At 42.9% G+C, this 19,134-nt stretch overlaps 1 protein-coding gene across 1 annotated transcript in view; it reads left to right on the top strand.

Annotated features, from left to right (window-relative positions):
- lamc3 (laminin, gamma 3) overlaps positions 1–19,134 on the top strand; it is a 115,041-nt gene that overhangs the window by 64,601 nt on the left and 31,306 nt on the right. The window contains exons 10-11 of the mRNA XM_038733411.1: positions 9,703–9,901; positions 18,869–18,978. Coding sequence (XP_038589339.1) covers positions 9,703–9,901; positions 18,869–18,978 — 309 coding nt within the window. The remainder of the gene's footprint in view (positions 1–9,702; positions 9,902–18,868; positions 18,979–19,134) is intronic.

Here is a 19,134-nt window from a genome sequence, read left to right on the forward strand (position 1 = left end):
TTTTCAGCTGTGTTGTCCGCTCCATTTTAGCTAAAGAGTGAAGAATCTCATCTTTGTTGAGAGTTGCACATGCGCAGTACCTAGTTAAGGATTAATAGGCAATCAGCAGCAGAGTAGGGCTTATCCTGACAAGCCGGTAACCACAGCTTCAGTTTAGCTGTACATGTTCCCCAACCAGCTTTGCAACTTAGACTGATGCAAGAGTTTCAGAGTGGTAATTAATTTGTAACAAATTGATCTTTCATGCATAAGGTTTAAACTGTGCACTGTCTCTTTGTGTCCAATGATTTGCCTTCTTGTCAAGAATTAGATGAGAAGATAGATACCACTCCTGAGTTTGGATGCTAAAAATCAAGCTACAATCAGGAGATCGTTAGCTTAGTTTAGCATTAAGACTAGAGCTGTGTCTCAATTCAGGGACTGCATCCTTCGAAGGCTGCATTTGAAGACCGAATACGTCATAGTCGATGCGACTAGGCTGTCCCATTTCGAAGGCTCCTTCAAATGCGGCCAAGAAATGCAGCCTTCTTTTCCTCCGTTTGGAGGATCCAACAGCTGGATCCTTCACAGCCCCAGGTATCCCGAGATTCACTGCGCACCGGTTGATTGTCCCAGCGTAAATAATGGCGTCAGCTGTGGCTGTGGAGTTGAGCCCCCCGGATTTTACCTATAAATGTAAGTATTGGATTTCAACTCACTTCAAAAGCCAACTACACAAATGTAAAAATAACAAGAGGCATAAAAGCGCAGTGTGTCGTTTAAAGAATAGTATTGTGGAATAAGTTAACGTCAGTTAACTAAGTGATTAACTGCCCAGCTAACGTTACCTGAGGTTATTGATGTGCTAACGTTAACATTAAATGCAACTCGGCTGGGCAAGTTGCAACCTCAAAAATAAAGCCTTTAACGTCTTCACTTAAAATCGAAGAGGTTCAGAGTCAGACCTACGTCTTACCGAGATTGTCGCGATATTATACATCACTTATACTTCATATTATGTACAATAAAATACCACGTAACGTTAGACAGGTTGTGAACCCTGCTTGGTTTTCAGACAGTTAACGTTAGTAACGGTTACAAAAACCTTGGGATATAGCACACGGTTAACATAAATAGGTTATTTTCAGATTTATGCTGCTTACTGTTTGGTGATGTGAAGCAAAAAACTTACTTGAACATGTCGTTTTGTTTTAGAGAGCAAGGAGCAAACTGCCCTCTTTATTAAATTGAGGGGGGAGAGCGACCACTTCTTCACCAGGGCAAAATTTTCTGCCAACGTGGCTTGGCTTATTAAAGTATCAATAGCCCTTTTGTAATATCTGCATTTAATCATCGTGTACTTCATTACAGTTAAATAAGCCCCCATCCTATACAAAGCCTTTAACAATAAGACAACTAGTAGATGGGGCGGCCCTTTGTTGTGTTTTTGTGTCTCTGTCCTGCCCTGTCACTTTTTCCAGTCTTCACAAAATTACCATTTCTTTTGTTTCTCTGTGATTAGGACAATTTTGGAGAAAATGGGCCTGTGGGGGAAGGTGACTTCCCTCCAAGCAAAAAAAAAGTGGGACAATTTAAAAAAGAAATACAAAGTATGTATGTGTGTTTTGAAATTTATATATTCTGTATATATTTTTTTATAATTGTTGTATAAATCATTCACTGTGTAGCATAAAGGGAACTACAAACTGCATTCATCTTACTACCCTGTTTTAATATAATACATACATTTATCTTGTACTTTGTATATTCATTTCATTCATTTTAGCCATGCACGTTAATAAACACAGTTGCTGAAATTTGTTTTTCTGCTGTTGTTATTTACCATGATTGATTTCCTGTGCCTTAGGATTGCACGTGCAAGTGTCCGGGGTCCGGAGAGGGTGTAGGTGGGAAGCCCACTGCTGCAACTTGGCCCTGGTTTGTCGTCATGGATGAGGTGTTGGGACAGAGGCATTCCACCAGCCCACCTGTCGTAATTGCCTCTATCCCTGAGGACACACCAGGGCCAAGTACTGCAGTGGGTGACCAGGAGGAGGAGGAGGAGGAGGAAGGGGAGGAGGAGGAGAGCCAGCCAAGAAAGAGAAAGAGGGACAGAGAAGATGAGCTGCTTCAGCTTCTCAAGGAAGACATGAGGTTGCAGAGAGAGGCAGAGGAGAGGAGAGCACTGGAGAGCAGAGAGAGGATGGACAGGCTGTTCTCTCTTCTCTCTAGGTGGATGACCTTGTGGCGAATGGCCACCACCTCCTCAGTGACTCTGTGGACGATGCGGTGGACAGTGGATCAAGGCATTGCAAACACTCTGGAGACCACCCTGTATGATGCCCCACTTGCCAGCCAGAAGAGAAACACCAGGGTCTCAATCGTGGCACCCCATCCGTGTCTCTGTTCCTGGTTTAGGAGGCCCAGTAGCACTCCCAGGTTCTCCCTGCTCAACAGGAAATCCGTCCGTGTGTCCTGCTGGCTAAAAAACCTGTCCAGCACAGGGACACTCAAATTTATCCTGCAGTACAGGGGCCTGGGCTAGGGATACAAGGAGAAGAAGTGTAGAGAGCTTAGTTAGATGAGGCTTGTATATCTTTCTATTCAACTTTCTTTAGCTGATCAATGACAAAAACAGTGTCAATATTTTAATATTAAAGTAAGGTTAGGTTTTCTTTAAATATGAAATTATGTTGTTAAAGTCAAATGGCAGTAACAATAAACTACGTTAACTGTGGTTTACGTCACTGTTATATAACATACAACAGTCGGTACAGCCTTTTGCGGCCGTATGCCTTCGTAGGCCGCAAAGGCCATGCCCTTCGAAGGATATGGTCCCTGAATTGAGATACAGCTTAGGAGTGGGGAAACAGCTAGGCTATTTCCTTTTTTTTTTTAAACCTGTCCTGCCTAGCAGCCTGGTATAGAGTATAATGACCTGGATACCATATTGTGCCAGACAGATTTTACTTTAACAAGAGAGTATTAAAATACTCCTTTGTCTGTTTTATTATTTATTTAATTATGTATTGATTTGTCACCGGGCCGGACAGGGGGGCAGACACGGGGATGGGGGGGCACAAACAGACAGCACAGAGAAAGGACAACACCTGTAAGAGAAGGGGGATGGAAGGTGGGGACAACAGGGAAAAGCTGTGGGAAACAGCAATTGCAGAAAGCAACGAAACCTGCAATAGAACAGAGAGGGGGGCTTGGGGAGGAGAAAAACAACAACAACAAACAAACACAAACAAAAACAAACAATAAAAATAATAATAATAGTAAAAGACAACCAGCCGAACAGCAGCAATAAACAGCTGACATATTAAGACAACTAAGAGAACAATGAAAACAAGAAACAGTCACACACACTAAATAAGCAACACAACACAGCCACGAGAGCTGGAATAATAATTAATTTAAATAAGTAACTGAAAGAAAAGCATCAGTAATAATTCTACCAGGGACAACCTAAGTTTGTTTGTGTCTGTGTGCCTGTGGGTGAATGTGTCTGTATGTGTGTGTGTGTACATGTGTGTGCGCATAAGCCTGTTAAAGAATGTAGTTGTTAGTGAGAGTGGGACGCCACGACTGTAACAGGCAGGCAAGAACCCCAGTAGCCAATAGGGGTGGGAGAAAGAAAAAGAATAAATCAAATTAAAACAAAGACTCCCAGATGCACTGCGATGCAAACGCAGAAGACCCCGACCCAAATGCCAGTTGACAACGTAATGCCGACGGAACGCAAAAAGCGTAACCCGCGGAAGAGCAGCGCCCGGACCGACCGCGGCGCGCACACAACATAGACCAGTGCCCCCCCCCCACCCAGCACCCCACCGCCGCGCAGCAAACAACCAAAATGCCCAAATGCCACGCAATCATCAACACCAATGCACAAGTGACGAGCCCAACGCGCACACTGCACGAGCACGGCGACACCCAATGCCCAGCAGCCCCCCGCAAATCCCGCGTGCGAAGTCGGGCAAACGAGAGAGAGCAAACGGAACAACACGACAGCGAAAGCCAGCGGAGAGAAACACCAGCAGCAAGTCCCAGCCCGGCAGCAAACGCGCCGCACAGGTCACCGTGCACCCGCCAATAAAAGTCCGCCGTCCCCCCAACCGCCGGCCGACATCCCCCATGCCCAGCGTGCCCCCCGGCCGCCGTGCAACACCAACCAAACCAGCAACGAGGCAAAATCAACTAGCTCAGCTGCATGCCACCAACAACCCACCCACCTGTCAAGGGCCGAGAACTCCAGGCACAAACCCAGAACAAACCGGAGCACAGCCCTGCCCCGCACCCACACTGCACATCCCGAAAACTAACTGTATACCTCAGTATCCAGAGGGGTCCAACAACTGGCCGACAGAGAAATGGGGAAGCATGGATCCGAGGCCAACGAAGCAAAACAGGGACGCAAACAGGTCCCTCCAAGCCAATGAGGAGATGCCTCCCCCGGACTCCAAACTACACACACAGCAGCCATCCAGAGACCCTGCCCAGGGAAAAAGCATAATGCATCAAGATGCATCGACAATCGCCCCACAATCCCACCGCAGCCCACCAAACCGCAATTGGATCAACCCGCTCAGAGACCCCCACCCCCAGAAGCCAGGACACCCTGCGACCCCCCAAAGCGCAAAGGACCCCAGACCGCATGTCCAGGGGGAAGCTGTACCCGCCCCAAGGAAGAACAGCAGAAAGCCGTGCCGGGAAGCTCCCTGCCACCAGGGAGCGATAACTCGGGAGAACCAGGCCAACAGTCCCCCTGCCCAGCCAGAGGCATCCCTCCCTACAGTGCAGGCAGTGACAGCAGCCCCCAAGGCCGATCTCATCCCCGGACAGGGGCCCAGCCCCCCCCAGTCAAGCACCCCCAAGGAGGAGCACCAAAACCTACCCCGACAACACCGGTCATGCGCCCCAGAGACTCCCGAATGCCCCCACCGTGAGAGAGCTGGCAGGGGGAAGCAGCGGGAGCCTCACCTCTGCCGAAGAGGGCCCAGGCGAGGAGAGGAGACAACGGGTCCCCAGGCCCAGGGACACACCACCCGCCCAGAAATGAGCAAAGGCCACAAGCCCAAGTCCCCAGAACCCTAGGTCAAGGGCGGGCCCCCACACACTCCCGAGGTAGGTCAGTGCAGCCCCAACCCAAAGTCCAACAATCCCCAGTCCTCGCCGGGGCCCCTCCGGCAGCCCCCCTGCCACCCCCCCACCTCACCACTCCCCTACAATCAGAAGCACTCCGAGCACCACCAGGCCATCGGAGCTGGCACAACCCCCCCCCCCCCCTACAAGGGAGCAGGTCCGGAGCAGCAAGGACCCCGCCCAAGGACAGAACGGCCCAACAGCCCAGACCCGAAGGTCGGCCCAAACCCAGGAGGCAATGCCACTCAGGCCAGGTCAGGCCAGAAGACCCCCAACCCCCGCGCCCTTCCCTCCCTAGCAGCAAAGCATCCCACACACAAACCCCCACCGTCCCCAAAGAAAAGAGACAGCAATCACCCCGCGACAGCAGCAACAGCCCCTCAGCCCTAGGGAGTCAGCAGATGCACCTAGCCCCTAGGACTCAACACGACCACAATCCAGAGGGCCGCGACGCGACTGCGAAGCAACCATCGACACACCCCAAAGCACAATCCCTCCATACACAGGATCCCGGCACAACCAACAAGCATCCAGTCCGGGCACTAAAATCCAGAGGAGACACTCCCCAACCAGCTCAAAAAGGACCAGCCCGCACCCCCAACCAACCCCGTCAACCCCTTCTTCCCTGTCCCCCACCCCTCCAACAACCAGTCGCCAGACCCCTCAGAGAACCGAAATGCAATTATCAGGATGCACAGCATGCACACAGGACAGAGCTGCACACCAGCCCAGTCCAGGCCCGCACCCTAGCTAGGCTCTTTCCAAAGGTAAAAGGGCTATTTGTTGTAACTTTTTTTGGCCTGGTGAATAACCCTGTAAAACCACAAGTTATTATGTTTTTACACTTTTACAGTTTTTCTATAGGTTTAACGAACAAAATATAACATGTAAAGAGAAGGGTTTAGAGGTGCTGGTAGTCGCTGGCAGGTTACTGGCTCTTTATATTTTGCATACGGACACAAGAGTGGTATTGATCTTCTCATTAAATAAAAAGTAAAAGAAAGCATATTTCTCAAATAATTTAACAATACCTAATAAATACCTTAATGATTAATCAATGATCAAGACTGATTGACTATCATCCAATGGTTTAAGTAGCCTACTACACTACACTACACTACACTACACTGAATGTGAAGAAATATTCTCACTTATGTGCAGTTTATTTAGAGATTGCTAAACTTTTAAATTATTTCCACTTTGCCATGTGAGATAAAATAATGAATATAAATCCATGGCAATACACGGACAGTCGATCACACTAACACACGAATAATCCTTTCATTGTTTTTTTATAGTGATTCATTACTTTGGAAAGGGGCCCGGCAGTGGGGACATTCCTGGATGGTCTATTAGGGTTGTGAGTAATTATGCTTGGTACCTCTGTCCTCACAGATAGAGAAAGAACACCCGGGAACCACACTGATGCAAACCAGACACCCAGCAGAATAATGACCAGCAAGCTACACCTGAAAGATGACCACTCACAACCAAGGGAGCGAATATTAGCTTATTCACACAATAGTATTACTGGGCTCGTTAGCCACCGTTATGCAAGGAATGCGCAGTATGTATTTTCCAATGAATCATTCCAAAAGGAATATTTGTTGATTTATTTTCTACGAACATGAGTTTCTTACATTACTCATGATTACAGTGCGTCACTTCCCAAACAGGTAATTGCCTCTTCTCTGTTCTCCGGAAATACTGGCTCTGCTGAGATTGTTCTCATTCACAAACTGAAGCAACAGTGATCATCTGCTGGCAGATGCTATTGTGTTGAGTGCAGCTTGAGTAAGGTGTATGTGAGTGACTGGCTGGAGAGACCAAATTTTACAAATTGACAGATATGCAGTACCTCATAGAGGACGGTGCAGAGATGAAGTTTTACAAAAAATGTCCCAAAGATACCCCAAAAAAAAATTGAATACATCAATAAATAATAAAAATGTATTATCCGTTAAATAATAAAAATTTAAGACGAAATAAAAGAAAGATAAAGCTGTTTATATTTCTTTTAAATCCACTTTTGACTATATGCAGTATATGAAATTAATTAAATGTAAGTTCTTTTACACTTATATTTAGCATATTTTTTTAGTTTTATCTTCTTCATATTAGTTTTATAGCTCTTTAGTTTTCCTATTTTTTTAGTACTTGGGTACTATAGTACTATACTATAGAAATAGTCCCTATTTTCCTCACACAACATGTACCGATCTCTGCTTCGCATTTCTTGAACACCCTGAGCGCCAGTGTTTTAAGTTAGCTGCCTAGCTGCAGCTAACTTAAAACTACACCTGCCAGTGCAGGTAGGTAATGTCAATCATCTTCGTTAATCACTGTCTGCCAAATGAATAAATGTAATTGTGCTATGTGAAAAGCCACTGTACAAACTCTTGTTGCAATAACATTATCTAAAGCCTTTTAGCCGCCAAGCTAATGCTGATAATGTTAGCTATCTTACTTCTCCACAGGATAATCCAGGCACATCAGTGTCAATAGTTTTAAATAGACAAACTGTAAAAAAACTGAAAACTGTAGACATCGTATTACAGTGACATTAAATGAGAAAAAAATATTGGGGGGGGGGGGGGGGGGGGGGGTTTAACAAACGGACAAGTTAAAGTCTGTGCCATACATGAGTCGTTGATTGGTTTTAAATTTGCACTGATATGAGTGGTTCAGGTGGACTCAGGAGTGGGTATTGATCTGTTATTTATTTGAGAGGGCTCAATGAAACCATACCTGTCTAATTGGTGATGGATTTAATTTAATCCTCTTTTCTGATTGGCTGATTATTTGTTTTTGTTCCCTGTCATCAATATGTATTGATTTTGAAACTACACTGTGATGTGTGGCAGCTCATGTCACCTGGGAAAGTGTTTTGTCTTCACTGGTGATGATTGGTGGCTGTTAAACAGCACCCCCAGCTCCTGATTGGCTGTACTAATGTATTTCTATTGATTTTGAAGTCACATTGACATGAATGATGCCTTATTAGACCCAGAACAGAAAGTGCTATTGATTAGTCATGTAATTGAAGCCTTTCCCCTTTCATCATTGCCTGTTTCTCATTTCCTACAAATACTGATCCTATAGTTGAATAATAAATATAAAAAAAACAGTGTCACTTCGCACAATTCATTTTGTATACTCACACTAAAACTGAATTGTTTAAAAGCTAACGGAAGCAGCTGTTGTTTCATGTGAAAAGCTGACAAAACACCTTGACTTTCTGAGTTTTGTTTCTTATAAGCGTGCAGTTATTAGAAAGAAGAGAGGCAAGTTTAATTGTATAGGACATTGCAACAACAAGGGAATTCAAAGGGCTTTACATAAAATATAAAATCAGCATAGGTCAGATATATTAAAATACAATTAAAAAGATAAAAACAGGATGATAAAAGTTGTGTAGAGTGCAGTGTAAGATATTAATCACCTGGCAAAACCTCACATGTGATTTAATAAAAGGCAGCGGCAAAAGGAAAAGTCTTCATCCTTGACGTAAAAGAACTGAGTTTCAACACTGTGTCACTTGAACAATTTAACATATAACCTATATGAAACCAACTGACAAATGGCATTACTTATTAGACCATGAAATAGACAATATTTACATTGCTTTTAACGAATTACTGAGAAACACATCACAGAGTAATAAACCACCAACAGCAGCTAAAAACCTCAATTTAAGATGTCAGAAAGTGGGTCCTCACAAAAGTGATTGATGTCTGATAAAAACATTCATCAACCTGGCCATAGATGGTGTGGACTGTAGATGTACAGGAAGGCAGAGACGATAAAAGGGGTCTGTTGGTTGAGCAGATATTAAACAATCACAGTTGAATTGCTCTGAATGACGCCAGAGGCCCATCGCAAGCAAAATCACCCACTGAAGTCCTTAGCCCTCCCAACCCCCAGAAGAGCTCAGGATGTACTTCACACACGATTACGCTCAAAAACAAGGTGGCAATCAAGCGTGCAACCTGTCAGTTTTGCCCACTTGCTCACCCAGAATGGGAGCATAGTTGTTTTTTTCTATAAAATTGTTGTGATTTTTTCATTTTTAGAGCATAACTGGTGCAAGGCATTTTACAATAGCATGTATTGTTTACATTTTTCATATTTCCATATTGATAGAGGGCAAGACTTCTGCCTATTTCAAATGTACAACTTGTGTGTGTGTTTGGGGGGTTGGTAGTGTAGTGGGGAGAATGTCTAGTAGTGGCTAAGATCTTTGAAGTCCTGTTAATGTGCTGTAATGAGCCAGAGATGAGAGGGTGGGTAATTATACAGACTCCCGTAGTGCTTCATGTGGGTTCAAAAATCCTGTATCCTTCTGTCCTGACACACACACACACACACACACACACAGAGACACACACACTGAAAGAGAAAAGAACAGGCAGAATATTACTGAATGTAAACAAATATAAATACTTCTTCCACAACACACTTGCACACATACAGCCACTGTGTTTACTACATTGATGGTAGAGAGTTGGCTGAGACTTCAATAACAAAGCTAGCTCCACTCACCTCTCTAACATCCAACCTTTGCCTTCCCACTAGAGAAATTCCTGGGTCACCAAGTGAACAGCTACGGCCAGCTCCTCTCTATCACCTTCACCTCTGAGACCGCTGAGCTGCTCCCCGACCACGTCACCGTGCTCCTCCAAGGATCTGGAACAACCCTGTCTGCTGACCTTTCACCCCAACCAGTGCTTGACCATGACCGTGGCCTCACACCACGGCACTCCTTCATTGTCAGGTACACGTATGCAGGCATGGGGCTGTCAGTTTGTGATTCTGTGCACATGCTGTTGGACTTGGAGTATCTCTGGAAAATACCAAAGTGTTTGTCAAAATGTGTGCATAAGAATGGATGTCGGGATGTTTGTTTATCTCTGTATCTATGCACCTCCCTGTTGACTGACTTGTTCCTTGTTACAATACATATAGAGTCCTCAGAGTACTGGCTATCCAGGACAACCATGTACTGATTACAGCTCACCCACATTGACTGTGACCGTCATGGTCCCAGCAGAATGTCGGGATATGAATGTAGTGATGAGCCAGCTCCCCCATGCACTGGCTGTCATGTAGATCTGGCAGGTACAGAGCAGCAGCATTACATTTCCAGTTTTCCATTTTATACATTTAGTAGATGGTCTCACCCGTAGTGAAATGTGTGCAGTAGTGGAATGGCAAAAAGTCACCAAAAGTGGGGTAAAAACAGCGATACTAAGAGTCAGACTTACACTTAACTGACAGTTAAACAATTATCATTGAATAGAAGACTAGGGCAGCACATTAAAACAAAACTAAGAGTCTACAGTGTACATAGGCATGGTGGTTGTTTAGTTTAATTTTCACCATGTTCACCATGTTTAGCATGTTATCATGCTACCGTCTGCTAATTAGCACTATACAGGAAAGTACAACTGAGGCTGATGGGAATGTCATTAGTTTTGCATGTACTTGGTCATAAGCATTAGACAAATTGAAATTAAGGGATCACCAAAGTGTGAATACATGAATACGTACAAAAAATTCTATGGCAATCCATCCAATATTTGATGAAACAATTCACTCAAAACTACAAATATCAGCCCACTATAAGCTTCATCCCCGAAGGACCATGAATGTCTGTCAAATATTTTCACTGAAAAAGTGAAAACATTAACCTGCTGATTGCACAGAAGGTTAACCTGCTGCTGGCGCTAAATATAAAGACAAGGGATCACCAATGCCTGTAGGACCCTCTGGGAACCATGGATGTGTAAATATCCAGATGGAGGATGACAAGCTTGTAGTAGGGAAAGGAGAGTTGAAAGGTGGAGTATAGAGTGGGTCTATGGCCTGGAGGTACAATATGGGCAGTGGTGTCTTTGCAGACTGATAAGCCAACACCAAGGCTTCAAAGTTGTTACAAGTATGCAAGTAAGAACATGTAAATATGATTAACCCAAAAGAGGCTTATATAAATGTTAGGGAGGTAATTCAATTTGAGACATTATTCGGATATAAACAGATAATGATATCTGGGCAGATACAGACAACATCCAAATTTCTGCAGTAATAATATGATTATTGATGATGATTGATCTAACAATAGTCAGGATAAAGCTTTACTGCTAATGCTACAATTTCAGCAACAAATGAAAGAAATCCACATGGTGCAAAGATTGCTAGAAAATACAGTGTTCACCATGAAGAAACCTGTCCAGCGTTTTGTCGAGAGCTGAAGGACAAATCTGACAGAGGTGGCCACCTTGTGATTCTGTATGCATGGAAAAACCCTGCATCGAGATTTAATATTTGTAAAACTTTCCTCAAGCAAAGAAATTTTAAAATCTGTGACATTGTGTCATCACAATGTAAAGTCTACAGGCTGAGCGGGAACTCGACTGGCGCAGTTATTTGGCGCTTGGAGGGTGTTCATTTCAGATCCTATATGTGTGTGGTAGTGTGTACGTCACAGTTCTCATCATTACGAACTGTAGAGGTTTGTTGGTAGGACGTATTCCTAAAGGCAGTTATTAGTGTGTGTGCGTGTGTGTGTGTGTGTGTGTGTGTGTGTGTGTGTGTGTGTGTGTGTGCGCGCTCTTCAGGCTATACAGAAGCTGCTCTGTAGAAACTGTATGCTGTGGATACCTGCATCCCACACACCAGGACATGGCTCAGTGAATTTCTATTTTAATGGCAAAGTTAAGTTTGAATTTAATATTTTGTCCATATTTATTATCCATGAGTCCAAAACATCTCTGACCTACTGCAGCACTTTGCTGTTAACATTTGCAGTTTTAAATGTCTGAGTAGTTTTACTCACTGAGGTATAATGCATACTGTAGCCTCCCACACCTGCATGTAGAATTGTTAATTTATTCTAGTAATCCATTCACATTCATACAGCTCCAGTGGCATATGCACACAAAAACATACAGTATGTATGCATACGTATGATATAAACTCAGAGAGTAATTTCATATTTTGAGTTTCTTCACCTGGACCATGTGACGAGACCTAACAAATCTTAATATTATTTAAATGTTGCAGGTAGGTATAGTTTTTATTATCATTGAATACTGCAGCAATCAGAGGTTGGATGCTGTGATAAAGATAGCAGCAATCAAAATCAAGCTGCGACACAGTTCCTGTCACACAGAGCTAATGGTGTTTACATTACTCATAGCCGGCAGTCTGCTGTTTTTGTTTTCTCTGTGTCTGATTATGTTAAGTTGTATATGTGTCAGTTGTAATAGTTTGTATTGTAGACAGTTGATTACTATCTCTTGGAGTCTAAAGCCCTGACTGAGTTGTCTTTTGCCAGCATGCATTACCTTAAAATAATAGTCACATTCCCTTATGTACATTAAATGAGTTATTGATCCTTGTAATTGTTTCTCCTGTTCGTACTGGCTGTAAAGAACTGTGGATTTCCTCCCCAATCACTTTTATTGAACTCAAGTTAACCTGCAGTCTCTCCCGACCAGTGGAGACAGGAGGAGCAGTTACTGCCACCATAAGTCTATCAATATACATAAGGGCATGTGGCTGTGTGTACTATTTTAGGACAGACTTGAAAGAATGTGAACCTATCCTGAGTCTCCGGCCCAGTGACAAAATCAGCCTTTTCTTTTAAGATATTCATAGCATCTGCCTCAGCAGCATACCAAATGGGCAGATCATGTAGCTAGTAAATGTAGTTCCATCCTAGAATGAACAGCCACCTCTCCCCTCTTATGATCTGTGAAGTGTTCTCTGACCAGTCCAATTTGTTTTTGATATTGACCCTCAGCTATTTGTAGGACTGTGCTATCATCACTTTCTCTGCAGGAAGTCCTCTTCTGGCTCTTTCATCTGGCATTAGACTTCTGCTTGCTTGTCCTTGCATCAATTTGCTCTCTACCAAGACCTCTGCAGGCCTTTTTTCCTTCCTGCCCTTCACGGTGAAGTGGTCAGTCCGAAGGCAGGGGTGAGTGGGAGACGCAGACCGGGGCTGAAGAGATGAACCCCGGTCACATTGTTGTGGAGAGATCTCATTAGACCCATCAACCTGGGGGAGTGGGTGCAGCTGGCCTGGTCTCCACATTGAACCTGTTAAAGAACATGCTCAACTCATTCACTCTATTTTTATTCTCTTCCCCCACTTGGCCTTGCGTCTTGAAGCTAGTAATCCCTCTCATCCCACTCAGCACCTCCTTCACAATGTTTTGTTGCAATTTGTCTTCAATTCTGTCCTTGTGTTTCTATCTTTTATTCTTCTCCTCAGCACCTGCAGACAAACTTAACTTCCTCCCTGTAGCCAGCCCTGGAAGCCCTCTTCTTCCCTGAGAAGGGATTTAATTTTCTTTGTTTCCCAGTGTTTGTTTAAGGTGAAGCACAGAAAACAGCAAACTGTTTAATGGAAGGCTCCACATGGGTATTGACATGTTGTGCAGCCGGGGAGCCCTGCATTGTCCTCTCTGTGTGCTCCACAGGGTATGTTCCAGTCCATTAGCTCAGAACAGTCCTGCAGAGCCTCTACATACTTCTGGGATCACACTCTTACAGTCATGATAACAATGGGCAGCTGGCTGTTGGCTACTGCTGAAAGGAATCTAAAAACAGTAGTTACGTGTTACATTTTGAAGAAGTTGGAGAAAAGGTACCGGTTACAGCATTCTAAATAAGTTGTACTTTCCTAGGAGAGGAGCTGCACTAGTTCAGATGGGAGATGATTTAAACATAAGCTGGCCAGAATCCTTGGCGAGGAAAGGTCTGACTTGATGGATGTTGTAAAGTGTAAACCTGCAGGATTGGGTTGTGGTTGCAAGAACAGGCTCACACAGCAGCTGGTTGTCTAGAATCACACAACGACTGTTGGCAGTTTGGGCAGGAGTCAATATACTTGTACTGTTGCCTGCGGTGGTGGGAAAACAGAATTTGACAAAGGACAAGAAAGTCTTGTTGAAATTGGTTTTAGTGTGGTGGATTAAAGAAGAGATTCCCACTTCAACTGGAGCATCATGTGATTGGAAAGAAAGGGCGGAGGGTGTAAGAGAGAGCATGGTGGTGGTAGTAAGATGAAATAAACCCTGTCTCTGCCTCAGTGTGGAATATACCGTATGGACCCATATTGGACTACATTGAGGTGCAATATTAGATATTTATGCATATACTTGCTGCTTGTAAACTAGGCCTGCACAACATGAGAAAAATCTGTGATATGAGATAACATTGTTTGATATTGGAATGACTTGCGATAAATTAAAAAATATTGAAGTATGCATATAAGCTATACAGTTCCTATGTCAGCCTGGTTGTCTTTAATTTTACAGCAGGATTAGAACTGAATATTTTAAATAAAACTAAATGTTGTTTCTAGAGCAGCAACAGTAAAGTTTACAACAGCAAAGTCACTGTATAAATGGATACATGAATCCAGATACCACTGGAAATAAATCTAAAATGTCAATAAAATAAATCATACTCAATCAAATTCAGGGGACATGCAGAACATATTTTGCTCTGGTCAACTGTTTGATGGAGTTCAGGCGATCCACTTAAACTCATATAGTCAGGTAATGTCACGCATACACATTTTATCTACCAGGTATTTCCACTTATGTGGTAGTCAGCTTGAACTGGACCAGGGTAAAAAGCCAATGCAATGCAACCTGTAAACACAACATTGTCATAGTGTCGCCTTTTAAGTTGGTTTGGTAAACTTGTTAGCGAACAACAGCAGATACAGAGCAACTCCTTCTAGCTCTGTTTTGGGTTTAATCTAACTGTTTTTTTAGCTGTTAACTTTGTTTATCTCATGTTTGATGCTGGCCGGGTAGCTGTAGTGGGGTTTTATGAGCTTTTTCGATTGCAAACAACTGCCTGCAGTTAAAAACAACAATATGATTTAAAATTAAACCTCACAATTTGTACTGATTATAAAACATGTCAGTTTCACCGCTGGTTTTGACCATTACTTTGATTCCTGTGACTAGTGTTGTTATGGTGCAGAGGCAACCTGGTCTTCAAGTCAAGTCGCATCTTTTTTGCTTGCACCATCAGAGGATCCAGCCCCTGAACACAGCTTGTGTCTTTCTGTCCCCTCCAATACTTCCATGCTCTCTGGTGCCTGCACACTAGTAATGAGTTTACCCTTAGCACCAAGAGCCCTGGCTAAAGAAGCTCTTTGGTTCCTTTTCCGAAATGCACTAGAGCTTGAGGGACAGAGACTGTCATTAAGTGTTCCTCTCTGAAGAAGTCCTCCGCATATCTCATTACACTTCCCAAGTGCATGCACAGATGCACTTCACTACATGCACTATACTCCCTCTGTCTCTTTCTGCCTCTGTCGGTCACACACTCACTCACACATGCAAGAATTTGTGCAAGTTTCGGCTTTTACACAAACACATTAATCCATGTGGCCAACAGGCAGTGTGATTTCCAACAACCTGATGCAACATATACATAAAAAATAATCATGTTTTTGGAAATGGGAATGTGCGTGTTTTGCTGAAGGCATGTGAAAGCATAAATAAATATGATTAGAAACACACACACTTCCCATCTCTCTTGACTGACAGCACCTGCATAAATATGTTAACCCGTTAAGTGGCTGTGTGTTCCCAGCTGGTGCAAAGATCATTTCAAAATCAGGTAAAGAAAAATTATATGGAAGCGCTGGGATTTGAGCAGAGGTGGGTTATAGGAGGAGGAGGTGAAGGTTTCATAGGGTAGCATCACCTCTTCTCTAATGTTCCGTCTGTTTGCATTCTATTTCCTTGAAATCAGTGGCCGGGGATGTTTTATTGCTTTGCTTATAGCTGTATGTGTACATCTGCAGCATGTAAGCGTAGCATTAGCATGCTACGCTGCTTTTTGCAATCGACTGCTAAACGTTCTACATACATTAGTCACTGGTGATCTGCTGTTCGCTCTTTTAAAAAGGAGTGTCCTAGGAAACTGCTCATATGAGTGCTTTTAAAAGGTATGAGCCCATCTGCAGTAGTCAGCAGAGTGCTAGAAGTAGTGAGGGCATGTGGTCCATCTGGAAGTCAGCTAATTTCTGTCATGTTTTGAAAATTCACTGCCTTTGATCATAGATCAGGGCCAGCTAACTATATTGAACAGAAAGCAGACTTTGCTGCCAAAATGGGGGAAGAAAAGCAAGAAGAAACATGGAATTATTATATATCTGGGTAAACCTGTGATTTATTTGTGATCTATGAACCCTTATAGTTCCAGGCCAAAAACTCAGTCCTCTACTTTTATATTTACAATACCTTTTTCAGAATAACCAGGGCTGAATGAACAAATATATAACAGTAATCCAACTAATCATTAAACTCTGTGAGGTTCTGGCAATAACTATGGGCTTACAACAGCCACATAACCAATAAATATAACATTGTGAAAATTGGTTACAACTACAAAGCTTTTGTTAAAATAACTCTGACTCAGTTTTACAAGCCATGTCACTCATCTTTCTGGCTTTGTATGGATTAAGGATCAACACATAGAATAGAATAACCAATAAATAAAACATGCAACTATTCAGTGAACCCTTTACAGTCTCTTCTGCTCTTTTGAAGAATTGGTTACAACCAAGCTTTGATGCACGCACATTGCTTGGAAGTGCGTAACAACATGTAAAAAGGGGTTACAACCAAGCATTATAGCACATTTTTCTTATGAGGATCAGAGCCTTGATAAATTGACGGATAGCAAGATACACTAATCATTTCATTGGCAAGCCTCACTTAAACAGTAAGAGAGGCACCGGTATCCATAATTTTACATGATATTAATACCTGCGTGCCTGTTTTTGAATCCTGTCTTAAAACACATCTTGATTACTTAACTTTTAACTAAGTATGGGAGTTGCCTTCTTTTTTCTTATTGTCTTATCGCTTTTATTATGCTATTGTCTGGGCTTTGTGATTGTACACGACCTTGACCAGCTGTTTTTAAATGTGCTTTATAAATACATTTGGATTGGATTGGATAATACAACCTAATTAATAAAAAAATTTCCAATGGGAGATTGGCACGATTAGAATATGTTATTAGAATATGCTAATAACATGCCCCCATACTCAACTTTACAGTCACTTACATGTTCACTTATCCTCCCAGTACCTTATCATGTCTGTTTCTCTTTCTCCGTCCCTTACGCAACGTTTATGTCTTGCTCTCTTGCTCACCTTGTGTCTCTATCTCTGTTCGCTCTCTACGTGGGTATGTATATGTGCGTGTGTCCAGCATTCTTTTGGGCTTTTCTCTCTTGATGATCTCTCATCCTCAGCGGAGCAGGCTTAATTACAGTGTGGCTTTCCGCGCTCTGCTTGGTGCTGATTAAAAGGGACACTGACGCTCCATAGGGAAAGCCTGACTGGGAGTTTGTTCACTTTCATACACACTCCGCTTATCGCTGTCTGACCAGCTCCATTACCATGGCTTTGAGGCCCAGTTTGTAATTGCCTCTCTTTATTACTGTGCCTACATGTCAGGCCAGGGAACAAGGACCCGCCGCATCAATGGAGAGCCTGTGTGGCGAGCCAGGAATGCACACGCACACATGCTCTCATGAGCACAGCATAAATGTGAATGCTAAGACAGAGGCCATGCCCAAAAATAAAGCATTTTGAAAGTGAGTTAGTGTCTCGCTGAGAACAGTTGAACTAATAAAATAGAGGTCATCGAACACTCACACATGAAAGGCCTGACTTGGGCTGATATGGTCAACAAACTAAAGGTTTAACACTTTATTCTTTTATGGCTCTTGCCTATAATTACAAGGTTCATATATTATAATTGAGTACCACTTTCAAATAAGGTGCCCTTTATAAATGTGGTTTATAAGTTGTAACAAATGCCTTTATTAATAGTTAAACAAGACTAGGAATCTACAGTCATGCTAGCAGCTCAATGAGGCTTTGCTTAAGGGCCAGCATAGTCTGTAATGTCTGGCATTCCCTGGTTGTGAAAACTAATTTTCCTCCTTCAGCAGGAGACAAGTGCTTTGACAAGTGTCTTTTTAGCTAGCTCTTTAATTTGTTAGGAAGATTGCAGTGAGCCTTTTAACCCTAACCCTGTGGGAAAAAGCTGCAGAGCATCTGGACCAAATTCCATTTATTTCCAACGTTATTAACATTTGTAAATGCAGACTTAATGTCTTATTGTAGAAAAAGAGAAACTCATTCATTCCTAGGTACGAAGTTGTTGAAAGTTTTACCTGTAATTGTGTTTTTTTCCACCTGTACATGAAGGTTATATGCATTATGTTCCTTCATGCTGCTGCTCCTTGTCTTTGGGACCTTCCCACGGCACTGGGAGAATATTTTGTAACATAGCATTGCCCATGTGGTGCTGACACAGCACCTCTCATCAAATGGAAAGAGTGCAAGATACCTGGAGTAAAGTGGGCAGATGTCAGCTGTGCAGACTTGCTTCTCAGATCACCCTTCAGCAGATGGCAAAGCTCAATGATCAAGACCCTGAAAATGTGTTGAAGTCAGCACATTTAAATTTTTCTTCTTATTGTGTGTGTCTATGTAATAGTGCTGTAGATAACCTACCTAAATTGTCAAGCCCATCATCTAGTTGTGGAGAGTAATTAAACTGCTGTATTGTTGTGGTTGCTCCAGTTGTTCATAAATCAGCCACACAAACAAATATAATCATAGTTTGTTAGCTTTTGAATGCATTGCACAAACATGTAAACTGTGTGTTTTCTCTCATTTCACAGGCTTCATGAAAACGAGATGAGATTTAAACCTCAATTGTCTGCCTTTGAGTTCCAGTATCTCCTGCACAACCTGACAACTTTTAGAATCAGCAACGCTGGAGGACACAACTGTAAGTGTGTGTTTGTGTGTATTAGTCGGGTCAAGTCAATTTTATTTATAAAGCCCAACATCACAAATCACAAGTTTGCCATGAGGTGCATTTACACACAACTATACTTGAGCACAGTTGTGTTACATGTATATCACTGAGAGCATTTAGGCATTA

The sequence above is a fragment of the Micropterus salmoides genome, unplaced genomic scaffold, assembly GCF_014851395.1.
Source record: "Micropterus salmoides isolate LMB-PRFRI ecotype aquatic unplaced genomic scaffold, ASM1485139v1 Ms_hic_scaffold_20, whole genome shotgun sequence".
Classification (NCBI taxonomy): Eukaryota; Metazoa; Chordata; class Actinopteri; order Centrarchiformes; family Centrarchidae; genus Micropterus; species Micropterus salmoides.